This window comes from Aulonocara sp. 'chitande type north' Nkhata Bay, linkage group LG7 (genome assembly GCF_057382095.1).
Source record: "Aulonocara sp. 'chitande type north' Nkhata Bay isolate Kocher_YH1m ecotype deep benthic linkage group LG7, A_spYH_male_GT1.1, whole genome shotgun sequence".
NCBI lineage: Eukaryota > Metazoa > Chordata > Actinopteri > Cichliformes > Cichlidae > Aulonocara > Aulonocara sp. 'chitande type north' Nkhata Bay.
Window position 1 is genome coordinate 43,053,632 of NC_141350.1, and position 16,035 is coordinate 43,069,666.

At 40.0% G+C, this 16,035-nt stretch overlaps 1 protein-coding gene across 1 annotated transcript; it reads right to left on the minus strand.

Annotated features, from left to right (window-relative positions):
* Positions 1-258: 258 nt before the first annotated feature.
* LOC147325814 (plasminogen receptor (KT)-like) lies at positions 259-7,054 on the minus strand. The gene is made up of 4 exons (XM_086300525.1): positions 6,023-7,054; positions 3,001-3,131; positions 2,775-2,884; positions 259-1,882 (listed from the first exon to the last, which is right to left on the minus strand). Exons 1-4 carry the CDS (start codon positions 6,140-6,142, stop codon positions 1,755-1,757), a joined length of 489 nt encoding a protein of 162 aa, XP_086156651.1. The 5' UTR covers positions 6,143-7,054; the 3' UTR covers positions 259-1,754.
* Between the last annotated feature and the right edge of the window lie 8,981 nt (positions 7,055-16,035).

The following is a 16,035-nucleotide window of genomic DNA, read 5'->3' on the forward strand; positions in this document are numbered from 1 at the left end:
TATGAAAGAGGACATAACTTTACACATTAACTTCTAACAATTTAAGCCCAAAGAGTCATCCTGAGAAATGTCATTTAATATGCAGCATTTCATTATCACGTTAAAAAACAAACAAACCCCACATACTGCTTAAGTTGCTGCTCTTTGAGATTAAAAGATCTCATTACATTAACAGAAACACTGACATCCCTGCTCTACAGCTTTGCATTCAGGGGGTGTCCTTGTCACAAAGATCAATTCAGACACTGAAATCTTTTCAATTTTCTTTTTTTATTAATTTAAAATTTTTTCCAGATGTCAAACACAAAGTATAGATATCAGCACCTTGGAATCTACTGTGATGGCTTAAAAAAGTTGGAGGTCCAACAGCTTTGTATTGAAGCTCCCTCACACCTACAATTAAAATTTTAGTGTTGAAAATAATACATTTTATCTGTCAATACAAATGTCTGAGAATCTTTACCAATAATGCACCATTACATTTTGATCACTTCAGCTGTTGGTTATCGGCAACTGCAAAAGTTACCAGCCTGGCAGAGGGCATTTCATCAAAACAAAGCTTCTTAGAAAGTAACACGTCTATGACCTGGATAGAAAAGAACCACAGACTGAATACAAAGGATGGATTGTAGCCACTGAAATGAGAAAGAAAGGGCAAGCCTTTGCTGTTCCAGGACAGCAGGAGCTGAATGTAAAGGAGAAAAAGTGGAGGGTTTGGATGCTACGTCCATCTTTTGCATACAGTCTATCATCTAAACAGAGAGGCAAGTGACCTGCAACAGTCATCAGTGTTTCAGGAGCTTTTTAAAGGCGACGTATTACACATAAGAGCCAGATAAAATGAGCTGTTATGAAGAGTGTTTAAGAGAATTTCTGCTCTGCACTGGTCTAATTGCAGCTTTGACCAAAGTCAACAATCATTGTCTTACCACTTTGTTCAATCATCATCATTACATTCATGAACCAGGCTTATAGCAGCTGGTATTCTTGTTCATCTAAATACAACAAAACCCCCCAGAGAGATAACATAAACTGATTAATATTACTATCAATTTCCCTTCAAGTCCATCATACATAATCAAAGCAAACCCTGGAAAATAACAACCTAAAGAAAACACTGATGATATAACTGCAATTGTGCAATATTTAGAGACAAGTTATCTGCTGTGGTCACACAATGCTCTTATAACACTGTAATAAAACTTAACTCATGGATCAACATGTGGCATACACCAATCAGGCATAACATTATGACCACTAGCAAAGTGAGTAACACTGATTCAGACTATTCAACACGGAGGCCACACCTGGCATCTTGGTGCCAGATATCATGTGATGGGTCAGGGCCGCTTTGGCAGCAAAAGGGCGACCAACACAGTGTTAGTTAGGTAGTCATAATGTAATGCCCAATTGGTGTATCTGAAAGACTGAAATGAGACAGAATAAGGAGCCTTTCGTTCAATAAAGGTCAACCTGACAGAGAGAAATAGCAGAGCCTTAAAATTTTCCATGATAGAGGACGTTTGTTCTATAAATTATTACATTATTTCTCCAAGAAGGAGCTGAGGCCGCTTTTACCTTAATGCTACATAAAGTATAGTTGTGTATCGTTTAGGGAGTGGGTATGTTTTGGACAGCTAAACCTGAGGTTTCTTTGTGAGCCACTTCCCCGTCTTTGTGGTTTGTTGAAAACGAAATGTACAGTGGCTGCAGCTCCTCTCTGGAACCACGCTGTTAGACAATAACTAATTACATTATTTCTCCAAGAAGGCGCTGAGGCTGCTTTTAGCACGGCGGGCCTTCTCTATGCTCTCAAAGGTTGGAGTCCCTTGAGGTAACTGTAGACGGTCATTTTCAGTCTCCATGATATTCTCAGCTTCCCCTAAAGACATCATGAAAAACACATTTAATGGGTATAATTAGTGACTGCAATCTTTTTTAAAAATGTCATTAATGAATAACTAAACACAATATTTGTTAAACATTTAGATGCATTATTTGGTAAACAGTAAGGTCCATTTGGACAGAGACTTTTTCTTTTTTAGCATTTTGGTTCTGTTCATTACCACAATTAATTTTAAATATAACAACTTTAAATATAATTAACTCAGATCCAGTTGAACTGCCGACTGTCAGCCTTAATTCAGTGGGTTGAACAAAAAGATTGCACAAAAATGTGAGAACTAAAATGCAATCCCATCATTTCAGGACATCAAAAGTAACTGGACAAATAAAATAAAATGTATTCATTTGAATCGTGCTAATGCAAGCGCCACACCTCAAATCAACTCCAGGGCTTCTATCTGCTTAATTGATAATGACATAACAAAGGAAGTGCCCACACCTGCCCATGAAATAGCCTTTCAGTCAAATGTCCAATTACTTTTTGTCCCTTTAAAAAGCGGGGGGCACACGTTAAGGGGCCGGAACTCCAAAACCTTCATCCGATTTGAATGTGGATTTTCTCATATGAAAGCTGGGCGTCTACACATTATATAGATGCCCATCATAGCGGAAAGTGGAAATTGTTTTGGTAAACAGACACTATTCACGTATTTAAATATATATATGGACCTAACTGTATATTAGAGCCTGTGTTTTCTGGATATAGTGAGTCTGTGTTCTGCTGTTCAAAGTAAAATAATCCTCGAAAACCAAAGCAAAGAATCACTATATAATGCTTGATAAGGATTTATTTACCCGTCTGTGCACCCTCTTTTTAATGTTAAACAGGTTTCCTTAAGATGATGATGCCTGTAAGTGTGTAGCTTTACCTCTCATACGATTAATAAGCGTTCCATAGGCGCTGTCCATCTGGTAGGCAAATATGAAACTGAGAGGTATGATGGGAGCCAGCATGCCTGGGTTCTTTCTTTTAATAGCTCTAAAGAAAAATGATGATAAACAGAAGACAATATTTAACTGCAAAGATAAAAGCACAACACAGAGATGAGTCTGTGTGTGTTTGTGTCAGATCTTTGTGAGGTGTTAGAATCTCACCCTGCAGTTAGTCCCACTGTGGCCACCGCAAAGAAACTGCCAAAGTATTTCAGAAACTCTCTGGACCAGGCGATCTGCATCGCCATCTGCCGCTCTCTCATCTGGTTCTGCATCAGAATCTGGCGCTCCATCTGGGCACATGCACGCGCGCACACAGACACACAAAAATAAATTAAGAAGAAATGATGAAATAAAATTTTCCCTGCTTGGTAAGATTTCATTTTCAGTTATAATCAATTTCAGTCAATTACTGTTGATCAGAGCTGTAATAATCATCTGATTCATCAGTTAATTGTTTTATGAGAGTACAGACAGTTTAAAGAGATCTCCATAAGCACCAAAGGCTTAGTACTTTTTAAAAAAAAAGCCCCTAAAAACTTGTAGGAAGTGTACATTACGTGAACAGAGATGTGATTAGTTGGGAGCACAGACTGAACTTCTATGTATGCTTGAGAAGTTTCTTTGGAATTTTTTTTAAGTCATGAAACTAAACCCTGGAATCCACTGCTGTAAACATGCCAACTACAAACACTACGCTCTAGGGAAGGAGGAAGTGACAAACTTTTCATCTCCACAATCTGGGTGTTTCGTACTCCTGACATCGACTCTTGGCTGTACACTCTTTAGGTTCAATGGAAATTACAGGAATGACTTCTGTAATTGACAGTGTTTGTTCTTTTAAAGCCAGCATCCGCTGAAACAAACTAGTGAGTAGTCTGAGCACACTTAAGGGTGTCCCCCTTTAACGGCCCATGTTGTGAATGAGTGAAGAATGCAATTATGAAAAGAAAGCATTTCCCGCTCCTCCACACCATGTGTATGAGCTGCAGGAACGGGAAATGGGGTGACACGTTCGCTGAAAGGTCAGCTTTCATGACGGCTTCATCTGGGTCACAAAAAAGGAAGTAAATGGAAGATAGAGGATGTTAAATTTGAATAAACTATCCTGAAACTCACTCCAGCATCTAAGTACATAGATGCTGCAGGGTCTCCATCTTATAAAAATGAAGCAGTTCAATATGCCCATATACACAAATACGTAACATAAGTAAAGATCACTGCACATCTTTGCTCAGCCACCAGTTTCACATTATTAGTTAGTTTGTCTCCAAAGCGCTCAACCTGAAATGGCCCTCTGATGTACTCATTCCTAATCATGTCCTTCATGGTCACTCCAAACAAAAAAATCTTAACATCTTCAACTCTGTCACCTCCAGTTTTCCAAACCACACATCATAGCATCTTAAAAACCTTTCCTTTCAGTCTGTAACTATCCATCACAAATTACCGCTGACACTCGTCTCCACCCACTGTTACTTTGGATGGTTGGATGCTATTTAAACTCATCCACTTTCACTGCCTCTGCTCCTTCAATATTCTGCCCATCTCCCTCTCATTTTTGTGCTGATGCCAAATGACTCATGAGTGTTTATAATAATGAACACTTATAACAACAATAATAATGATAATGTGTCATCTACAATAAAGACTTCAGGGTCTTTGTATAACATTCTTTACCATTTTCTGTTTCTACAGGCTGTTTGTATGGGATAGCTACGAACCCATAAGTGATAAATTAGCCCTATTAGTGTAGATGTGCAATTCAAAACTAGACAAACATATCTGCTGGTGGGAATATCAAAAGGAAAAGATTTGGTTTTGGCAAGCTCAGACAAGCAGCAGACTGTGACTCTGGGACAGGACTGGAAAAAGCAGAAATGAACCAACGCAGTCTGAGGGTGACATTTGTGAAGGGTGCAAGTATGAACACAAAGCGGGACACTAACTTGAAAACAGATGCACACAAATCATCATGATCTACACATTGGAAGAAGGAAAAGAAACAGATGTAACATGTGAGAAAGAAAAGCAGAGCAAATACATGCGGAAAATATGTGCAGCAGGTATTCCTGATGAATACAAAATATTTCATGTTAGGGTTTTTTTTGTGGATTAAGGTTTTTTTTTTTTTGCATGTTTGCAAACTTTGACTTTTGGGCACTCTGTATGCTCTCATGCTTTTAAAAATGATTTGTCCAAAATTGGATATGGAGTAATGTTCCTAAATGCACTAGTAAATCCACAAAGAAAGGACTCAAGGACCTGAGGTGCCTAACCAATGCTAAGATTTCAATTCTATTGAAATATTGCCAGGGGATTGAAAATAGGCATTTAAAAAAGCATCTTACAGTTACAGTAATTTGGAAAGATTTCAGAAAGCTTTGACCCTCTTTGACTCCATCTTTCCAAAGAAAGTTCCTCCTGCTTAAGACAGCAATATGAACATCTGAGCCCAGTGGCGTATTTCCACAGAAGAATTTCTTTTTGTGACTAAAAATTGAGGAAGAGTGAGGTTAAAGCTGAGTGTATGCTCACCCCAGTCCAGAAGCCATAGCATGATCTTCACCAGGGTAACAAACTTTTTTTCTACCTGTGCAAGTTTCCTCTTTAAGTAGAATCACAGTGGTACCTGCTGTGAAATCACTTTGGGCTGGTTTTTGACTTTGGTGTGTAGTAATACTTAAACACTAAAAGAAAGATGGTATGCGTGTCGTCATTAGGACAGGGGTTTGTGTCAGTGTGTGGGACAAAGGAAGTAACGCACAGTGATCACACTACTCAGACAATGAGCAGTGTAGTTAATTACCTCCTCCAGAGAGTAGTGGGAAAGTAGTGGGTCTAAATGGATTTGGTTGTAGTCATAGAGATTAAAAATGTTTGCAGACCTACAGTTGCTGTGGATGTCTCCTGTACTCATGGAGCTGATACAAAAATAATGCAAATAAACAAGTGCACAATTTAAACTTAGTCCGACATCATTTCAGCATCTGCAACTAGTACAATTCCAAAGTATGAAGGTAAAACCTTTTGGTGGGAAGGTTTGGGGCAATTTTATGTGTTAAAAAATAATTAAAAATCTGCTTTTTTTTTTTTTGCTTTTTCACTTTCACCATCTTTCACTAGTGAAAGATGTCACAGCAGAGGTCAGAGGTGATGTGCGAGTGGGTGCACTTTCACTCACCTGCAGCCGTGCATTCGTTAGCATGAATTCTTGTTGCTTTTTTAAATTGTCATCCATGGATTTGGACAGCAGGACACCCATGGCTGCGTTGGCGTTTCTGTGAATTAAACACGCAGTCATTCAAACGTGCTGCTCTGCTCTCATCACAACAGCAAACAAAATTCCAGAGTCGGGCTTAGAAAAGCCACCTGCTTCAAACTGGATTTGTTTCAGCATGTAGTGACCTCTTCAGTCCTTCAGTGTCTCTTCACTTCAGCTTTAGCTTTAAGCCTCAACTCATTTTAAGCTTTCCCGTTAAGTTAGCGAATAACAACACGACTACTGTCTACACAGAGGAAGTATTTGCAGCCCACCAAAAGGTTTTACCAGAGAAAAAGAGGGGAAAGTGTTTTTTTGTTTTTACTTTTACACCAATTCAGGATTTTTAATAATGTCAACTCTAAGAAGCATATTTGTTTACAAAATGGTCACAAATAACAGGAAAAGGCGTTGATTTTTGTCAGATAAGACGATGAATTCGCCTCCTTCAAAAATACTGTAAATGCTTCAGCTAGAACCACAGTTACTGCCAAATGCAATAAATACTGAAGCACTTCCACAGGTAAGTGCTTACGAGCTTTATCTTATGATTGCCTATCAGGTATGCTTTTTGACTTGTGCTATGTTTAAAGTGATAAATGTTACAAGGTCAACAGTAATAAAATAGCTGGCTCCTTTTTTTTGAATGAAGGTGATACATGCGTGCAGCTTCATGCATACAGAATGGATGAGGTGCTGCAACTGAGACCCGCCGTTTGTCTTTTCTGGTCGGCGAGTGGAGAATCACACAGGCTGGTCTGCAAAGAGAGCTTTAGGATGCTTCCTCCCACTGTCCACTGCATCGTCCATCCACAGGGTTTGCAGGGCTGGCTCAACCCATGGCTGCCACACCACTAAGATGTTTTCAGAAATATGCAAGCATGCAACAATCATGTTTTACAGTCCTGTGGTCTCAGCCTCAGATGCTTATTAAATCACACAAAGCTCATGTAGAAACAAACAAACGAACAAAATATGTTCTCCTTAATTTCTGTCAACCACACGTTTCCAGCTATCATGGTTGCTAGGCAACCTGGGCAGCGCGACGGAGGCTAGACCGTCCCATTTCACAAGCCTCGCACTTCCGGCCTTAGCGGTCTTTGAGTACACGGCCCTTGAGGACCATTGAGGCTGCGTACTTTAAGGCTGCAGACCCTGAATTGGGATACAGCCATGAAAAAATATTGCCGTAATATGAAGCGATAGACTTTTTCATATCGTCATCCATATGTGTCGTTATATCGAACAGCCCTATTTTGAACTCTCCTCGTCCTTTGAGTGCGCAGTCGCCTTTGTTATATAGCAAGGTATTTAAAATGAATAAATAAATATCCCGTTCGTTTCAATACACATGATCTGAGCATGCGCGGAATGACACGGAGCTATTCTTTGATCCTTTGATCTTCTCAAAGGGGAGACTGTGACGTGACGGTCGACCGCACGTCACAGTCTCCCGTGACGGTTGACGTCACCATCTCTGCCACATGAGTTTATAAATAGAGGTGCTTTAACACAGTTTACCTTGGTGCGTCTTCGGTAACAGCGACTTGTTTTTGCAAAGCAGGAGTCTTTGACAAAGGTAATACCTTTACATTTAAATAATTCAGGGAACATTTTTTTTCTTTTGACACTTGTCCCTGCAGCAGTTACAAAGTTAGTCAATGGAGAGAATAGCTCAGCGTTTAGAGGCTCTCATAGAGCAAAATAGAATGATTAATGCAAGGATGGACAACATTGAAAGGCAGTTGAGTGTACGAAAGAAAGAGACTGAGAATGTGAGGCGTGAGAAAGCACCACAGAGTGCTTTTACCAACTTCGCAAGTAACGTAGGTCTAGGTCTAGGTCTAGGTCTTGCCATAACGGGCGCTATTTATTACCTGCCCACCTTGATTGGCTAATTATAACATAATAACTATACTGTGCTCTCATTTATGTTCAGTTTTATTTTGCCCTCACCTCCCAACCAGTCATGACAGAAGACTGCCCCACACTGAGCCTGGTTCTGTCACAGGTTTCTTCCTGTTAAAAGGGAGTTTTTCCTGTCCACCGTTGCTCATAGGGAATCACTTGATTGTTGGGGTTGAATCTTTGGATTGAATTTAATTGCCTTAAACTGAAAATCAAAAATTCAAGTGAGGGGTTGACCAGGGCTCGTTAGGTGGGTTGTTTTTTTTATTTGTAATTTGATAATTAAAATAAAGAAAAATTATATTTAAAAATATATATTAATTGCTCTGTGTGTTTACTTCAATGAAGAAGTGTATTTTTTGTGATAGAAAAATATAAATTGTCCAAAATATTTGAGAGTTTTTAAATTAGCACTGCATGAGTTTAACTGTGGCACAGACAGCTGTCAATCCTGGTGAGTGAGAGTTCAACCTCCAAACTGAACCCAGTGTGTTACTCGCAGAATCACAGATTTACTCACATTTACTGATTGTTCTGTAGGGTCTTTACAATTTTCAGCCCCTTCAGGTGACTGTTGTCTTCTGACTCCATCTTTAGGGTTTAGTTAGATTAAATATTTAACCAGTTAATTCAAGAATGAAAGACACATTTATCACAAAGGCACTCTTATAATGTAGATTAAATGTGTGTTGACATAACATCTAGATATATGATTAGAAAGAGAGAAATGTTGTAATGACATGAACAAAGTGCAGTATTCCAAGATGGCATCAGAGTTTTAACACCTTTTATACTCATGTTTTTATAATTATGTTAAGTGTAAAAGCTCAAAGATGATGACATAGATGCATCTGTTTCTGTTATTATCACAATAATCACAACATAAATGAATATTGTGACATTTTTTCTGTGCTGTATTAAGGTTACCAGAGTCAGCTGGGGATTCATGAACATCATCAGTGATGTTTCTCCACAGCGGGCTCATCAGTACCTGGTGACAGAAGGTCAATCCAGCTCTGACTTGAGGCTGTTCAAGAATCAGCTCCACTTGATCTGGTTCCACCTCTACCACAGGCAGAGAAACACAGGGTGAGATATTTTTAAGTGACCTGCACGTCTTTTTGTACAGAACAAACAGATGTAGTGAAGCCGTAGCGTTGCTCAACCCGAGAATGATGATATGTGTTTGCGTGTAAACATAATAAGATTTGACCTTGGTGAGTTTTTCTATGACGTCACAGTAAAAGTTTCATATTTTTTTATTGGCTGAGGACCAAAGTTGCTGAGAATTCAAGTAAACATCTTATGATGTGTTTTCCGTCTTCTAGTCTGATAGTAGACATATATTTCACTTAATTTAGTCTAAATTACACAGAGTGCTTTTATTAGTAGGCCATTAGATTTATTGGAAAACATATTTATCACTTCCACCTCTTCTTTAAGTCAAAGAGTTATTTTTATTGATGGCATGAAGTTGGCTTTAAAGTGAGTTGTAAGGTCTCGGGGTTGATATTGTTACAGCATCAACTTGATCACAAACTCACAACCGTTGAACTAAAACACAATGTAAATTCAATGAAATAGAAAGACGGGTGAAACAGAGACATAAAGTCATCGATATAATATGCAAAACATACTGGCCCATGCTTTGAGGCAGAAATAAACACCTTACAGATATTTTTAAGAACATTTGAACTTCTTCTGACTTAAATTTGTCTCTCCAGCTTCAGCTTGCCATGGTCATACCTCAGCATGGGCATGCATCTTCCTCAGGTGCACCAGTGGAACCAACATGCAGTACAATAGTTCCTACATGAGAATTTCCACAATAAATGTCCTAATGACATATAAAATATGCATAGTGCAAAACAAAATATGTTAACTAAAAGTATGGCAGTAAAACTCCCACCAAATGACAAACCTATTGTGATTTCTGCCTAAACACATTATAGTAGGAACATGCTTACATTTTAGCATTTATTCTGCTTCTAGCAATAGCACAGTTTTGTGTACTGGCCTATCAAGATACGCTGGTTTGACAGTCCTTTTCCCATCCCTATCCAAAATTGAATCACAGAGAAAAAGCTTAACCATTCTAATACTTCCATCTACGCTTGGATATACCTCTGTTACTCTTGCCAGTTTCCACTTTTTCCTTGGAGAATTGTCTTCTTGAAGAATAACAATATCTTTCACCTTTGCACTCCTTTTATCTTTTTGCCAGATCTGTCTCTGTTGAAGAGTGAGAAGATATTCCTTCTTCCACCTTGTCCAGAATTAATTGGCTAAAAACTAAACTTGGCGCCATCTCCTTCTCAAGTACAGGTCCCTGCTCACAAATTTGCCAGGAGCGGGTAGAATAATGCTGGCCTTCATCATGAGAATATGATTTGGTGTACGAGGCTCTAAATTTGGGTCATTTAGGTTCTCTACTACTAGGTGCTATTCACAATAACCATAACTTCATAAAGACACGTTCTGAGTGAGGAAGTGTCAAGTCTCTTAGAAGTGTGATCTAGAATAGTCGTTAAAACGCATCTAATAGTCCTAATTTGCCTTCCCCAAAAACCTCTCATGTGGCTTGAAGAGGGGTGCTCAGAACAAACTTACATCTGCATTGTTTCAACTGTTCTTTGTCAAAATCATTCAGTGCATTTAAAAGCTCTCCATCCATTTCTCCTTTTTTTTCAGGGTCGCGGGGGGCGCTGGAGCCTATCCCAGCTGTCATAGGGCGAGAGGTGGGGTACACCCTGGACAGGTCGCCAGTCTAACACACAGGGATGGACAACCATTCGCACCTACGGGAAATTTAGATTTTTCAATTAACCTATCCCTACAAACTGCATGTCTTTGGACAGTGGGAGGAAGCCGGAGTACCCGGAGATAACCCATGCAAACACGGTTGGAATTGAACTCAGGACCTTCTTGCTGTGAGGCAAAAGTGCTAACCACCGTGCCACCGTGCTGCCCTCAAAAGCTCTCCCTTAGCACCAAAATAATTTAGTACCTTGGTCACACCTGATTACATGTCCACAAATAGAAATAAAACAACATGATGCATTCATAAAATGATCAGTTGTAAGGTCATCCAACATTTCATTATGTATTGCTCTAGAACACATACATGTACAAAGAAGACCATACCTTTTAAGTTCTTTTCTACCCTCTTTTACATAAAAAGGTCCAAAACAGTCAATGCCACAGTAGGAGAATGGGGGTGTTGTTTGCATTCTATCCTCTGGTAAATCTGACCTCCCATGATCTTGACTATGTCTCCTGTACTTTGTGCAGGTTGTGCACTTGTAGATGTGAGAAGCAACTGAATCGCTGCATCCTGTAATGCATACTCTATTGGAGCGCAGCTCAGTGACAGTTATTCCTCTTCCTTGATGCTGCACCTTTTCGTGGTACTGTTTAATAAGTAAACACAACATGACTTGATTTGGGGATAATGGCAGGATGTTTGATATATGGGTGTAGAGTTGCTCTTGTCCTCCCACCCTAAGTACTCCCTGCTCATCAACAAATGGACTTAGGCTGTAGAGCTTGTGTGTCTTATCCTTCAGTTGAATGTCCTTCCCTCGAGTCAAATCCTTGATTTCTTTGTTCTGTTCTGTTCTTAAATAACTACATTTTCCGTAGCCTGTCACACCAGCGTCTGAAAAATGGTGTAGTTCACACTGCCTGTGTTTGCAGGTAAGACACGTCTTTGAACTTTCACCTTTGACAAGTTTTGAAGATCTAGGATTCCCACAGTGACAGTGTTGATCTGAGAGTGGCTCGTTCCATTCTACTTTCTCTTGGCATAACTGTTGCAGGATTTGTTTTCCTCTTAGGATGAAGGGTGCCACAAATCCCAGTGGGTCGTACACTGATGCTATTGTGCACAGAATTCCTCTTCTTGTCATTGGGCGCTCTTTTACAGTTACTCTGAACTAAAACTCATCAGAAGAAATGCACCACTGAACACCAAGTGGTCTTTCCATCAATAGATCTAAGTCCTTAATACTTTCAGCACTCTCTTCTCCCGACAGTGACTTTATCAGATTTTCACAGTTTGGTATGAACTTTGTCTAATCTTAGTTTGCCCTTGCTACACAATTCTCTTGCCTCTTTCACTAGTTTTATTGCTTCAGCTTCTGATATAACACGTACAAGTCCATCATCTACATAAAAGTTCCTTTGAATGAACCTCACTGTGTTTGGAGTGAACTTTTCCTCACATTGCGTGGCTAGATGATTTAAACCAAAGTTGAAAATCTTAGGCCTTAATGTAGAGTCCAGTAGGTGGCAGTGTTGACCAAAGAATGCTTAATTTCACTGTGGTCTCAGTTTTTAACCCTCCTGTTGTGTTGTTTCTGTGGTACAGCAAGGATATCCCTGAGTCAGTTTGTTTAGCCATCCAGAAGTGTCAGAACCCAAAAACTTCCAGTAAACTTTGCTGATATCTTATTATCAACTCCATTACTGCCCACAGGAACAGGACAGTTCACAACACCTGCGTTCTTGCACTTTACACGTCAGGTCAATAGAATACGGAGTGTGTGTGTGTGTGTGTGTGTGTGTGTGTGTGTGTGTGTGTGTGTGTGTGTGTGTGTGTGTGTGTGTGTGTGTGTGTGTGTGTTGGGGAAATATGTCTCACAGTTGCAAAGACAGATGTAGTTTTAGACCCTTTCAGCCTCCACTTTGGCTGCCAGGTCAAACCATTTTCATTTTATATGCTGGTTACACTTTTTAATCCAAGCAGAAATTTTGTATAAGAAAGGTCCTTTTAACAATTTTCTTTTTACATTTTAAAACTTGAAATCAGGTCAATTCATCACAATGGGAAGGTTAAAGCTTTTCACACATTAACATCTGTCACTTTCATTTAAAAAAAACTGGAGCTAGCAATGTTACTACTGTTGACCTTGTAACATTTATCATTTCAAACATAGCACAAGTCTAAAAGCATACCTGATCGGCAATCATAAGATTAACTAAATGATACGTCACCTACTGTGTGGACTGCAGGTGCGTTGTTCTGTGACGTCACTGAAAATGTTTCCGGCTTTAAAGTCTGAGGCTTTCTCTGTGTGGTGTCTGCACTCCCACGGGTCAGACATGCCAGTTAGGAAAAAACAGGAGAGCATAAGGATGAATGGGGCAAGAAGCTTAATTATTGCTACCAAGAAGCAGAAGACAAAACTGAAGTAAAAGGATTCTGTGAAGTTAAAGGAATCAAATCAAATCCATTCATTTCATTGAGAATTCAAATTTATTTATGTGGCTTTGAATGCAAACAACAGCTGCCTGTCTCTAATACTGTAAGGTAGTCCCTACAGTATTAGAGACAGGCCAGCAATCTGATGATCCCCTATGAGCAAGCACTTGGCAACTGTGGGGAGGAAAAACTCCCCGTTGGGAAGAAACCTCCAGCAGAACCAGGCTCAGGAAGGAGCAGCCTTCTGCCGTGACTGGCTGGGTTCTCAACTGTTGTTTGCATGACTGAGATGGTAAGAGCCTAATTAACCCCATTATACCCCAATTATTAGTTATTTCCCTATTAAAATCGTCATAGTCCAGTTAGAGCCAAATAAAGTTGGCACTGACATTAGGTTGTCTTCACCTTTTCCATTTCCATAGAGGAAAATTAAAGGTATTGTGCTAAAAATGAAAGTAAATAAATTAATATACCTCCAATTTTGTTGACCAAGAACAATAAAATGTAAAGGCAAACGCAAATACATCCTACAGCACGTGACATCAGGTGTGCCACATAATTTCTGACCTCTTCGACCATTTTCCAGAACATGGGACGAATAGCCACAATTGCTGACTTGCACATGTTGGACACTGTGGTAATGGATTGTCCTAAAAATCCAGTTCCTTTCCTGATGATAGAAACCCCTCTATGAAGAATCCCATTATGTTCTTCTCTCCCTTCCAAGGGACTAGGTCTTAGGTCTGGGATCGTGGATTCAGCAGGGTCTGATGCATCTCGATTTGAATTTTCCCATAGCTGATGTCTTTGAATCACAGAAGGCTGCTGCTGTATATGTTCAGGGTGAAGAATTTCACACACTTGGTTTAAACCGCTATTCTGATTATGCTGTCCTCTGCAGCTGCTGAAGCGGGGTTCAGGTATATGCTGATCTGGCAATGGTACCTCATGTTCCGCGTGTAAAATTTGGTTAGCACAGCGAACTTCAGGTGCCTCGCATACAGTTTGGTCAGCAGTGGGTGAACGTTGGTCATCAAATCCCAACGTTTTTCTCATAATTTTGTGAGCATAAGTGCCCACAGTGCAAATCGCGCCCCAAGCGGAGTTTGACATGTTTACAGATGACGAGTTCTCTATTGCTTTCCTTGATTCTTGCAGTATTGTACGATTGAAAGACGTGATTTGTTTATATTTGCTAACTACACGCGCAAGATTAATGAAAACTGCTTTCTACGTGCGACCGTCCTAAAGGTAAACTGTGTTGAAGCACCTCTATTTATAGACTCATGTGGCAGAGATGGTGACGTCAACCGTCACGGGAGACTGTGACGTGCGGTCGACCGTCACGTCACAGTCTCCCCTTTGAGAAGATCAAAGAATAGCTCCGTGTCATTCCGCGCATGCTCAGATCATGCGTATTGAAATGAACGGGATATTTATTTATTCATTTTAAATACCTTGCTATATAACAAAGCGCGCACTCAAAGGACGAGGAGAGTTCAAAATAGGGCTGTTCAATATAACGACACATATGGATGACGATATGAAAAAGTCTATCGCTTCATATTACGGCAATATTTTTTCATGGTTTTTATGGCTGTATCCCAATTCAGGGTCTGCAGCCTTAAAGTACGCAGCCTCAATGGTCCTCAAGGGCCGTGTACTCAAAGACCGCTAAGGCCGGAAGTGCGAGGCTTGTGAAATGGGACGGTCTAGCCTCCGTCGCGTTGCCCAGGTTGCCTAGCAACCATGATAGCTGGAAACATGTGGTTGACAGAAATGAAGGAGAACATATTTTGTTCGTTTGTTTGTTTCTACATGAGCTTTGTGTGATTTAATAAGCATCTGAGGCTGAGACCACAGGACTGTAAAACATGATTGTTGCATGCTTGCATATTTCTGAAAACATCTTAGTGGTGTGGCAGCCATGGGTTGAGCCAGCCCTGCAAACCCTGTGGATGGACGATGCAGTGGACAGTGGGAGGAAGCATCCTAAAGCTCTCTTTGCAGACCAGCCTGTGTGATTCTCCACTCGCCGACCAGAAAAGACAAACGGCGGGTCTCAGTTGCAGCACCTCATCCATTCTGTATGCATGAATCTGCACGCATGTATCACCTTCATTCAAAAAAAAGGAGCCAGCTATTTTATTACTGTTGACCTTGTAACATTTATCACTTTAAACATAGCACAAGTCAAAAAGCATACCTGATAGGCAATCATAAGATAAAGCTCGTAAGCACTTACCTGTGGAAGTGCTTCAGTATTTATTGCATTTGGCAGTAACTGTGGTTCTAGCTGAAGCATTTACAGTATTTTTGAAGGAGGCGAATTCATCGTCTTATCTGACAAAAATCAACGCCTTTTCCTGTTATTTGTGACCATTTTGTAAACAAATATGCTTCTTAGAGTTGACATTATTAAAAATCCTGAATTGGTGTAAAAGTTAAAAAAAAACAAAACACTTTCCCCTCTTTTTCTCTGGTAAAACCTTTTGGTGGGCTGCAAATACTTCCTCTGTGTAGACAGTAGTCGTGTTGTTATTCGCTAACTTAACGGGAAAGCTTAAAATGAGTTGAGGCTTAAAGCTAAAGCTGAAGTGAAGAGACACTGAAGGACTGAAGAGGTCACTACATGCTGAAACAAATCCAGTTTGAAGCAGGTGGCTTTTCTAAGCCCGACTCTGGAATTTTGTTTGCTGTTGTGATGAGAGCAGAGCAGCACGTTTGAATGACTGCGTGTTTAATTCACAGAAACGCCAACGCAGCCATGGGTGTCCTGCTGTCCAAATCCATGGATGACAATTTAAAAAAGCAACAAGAATTC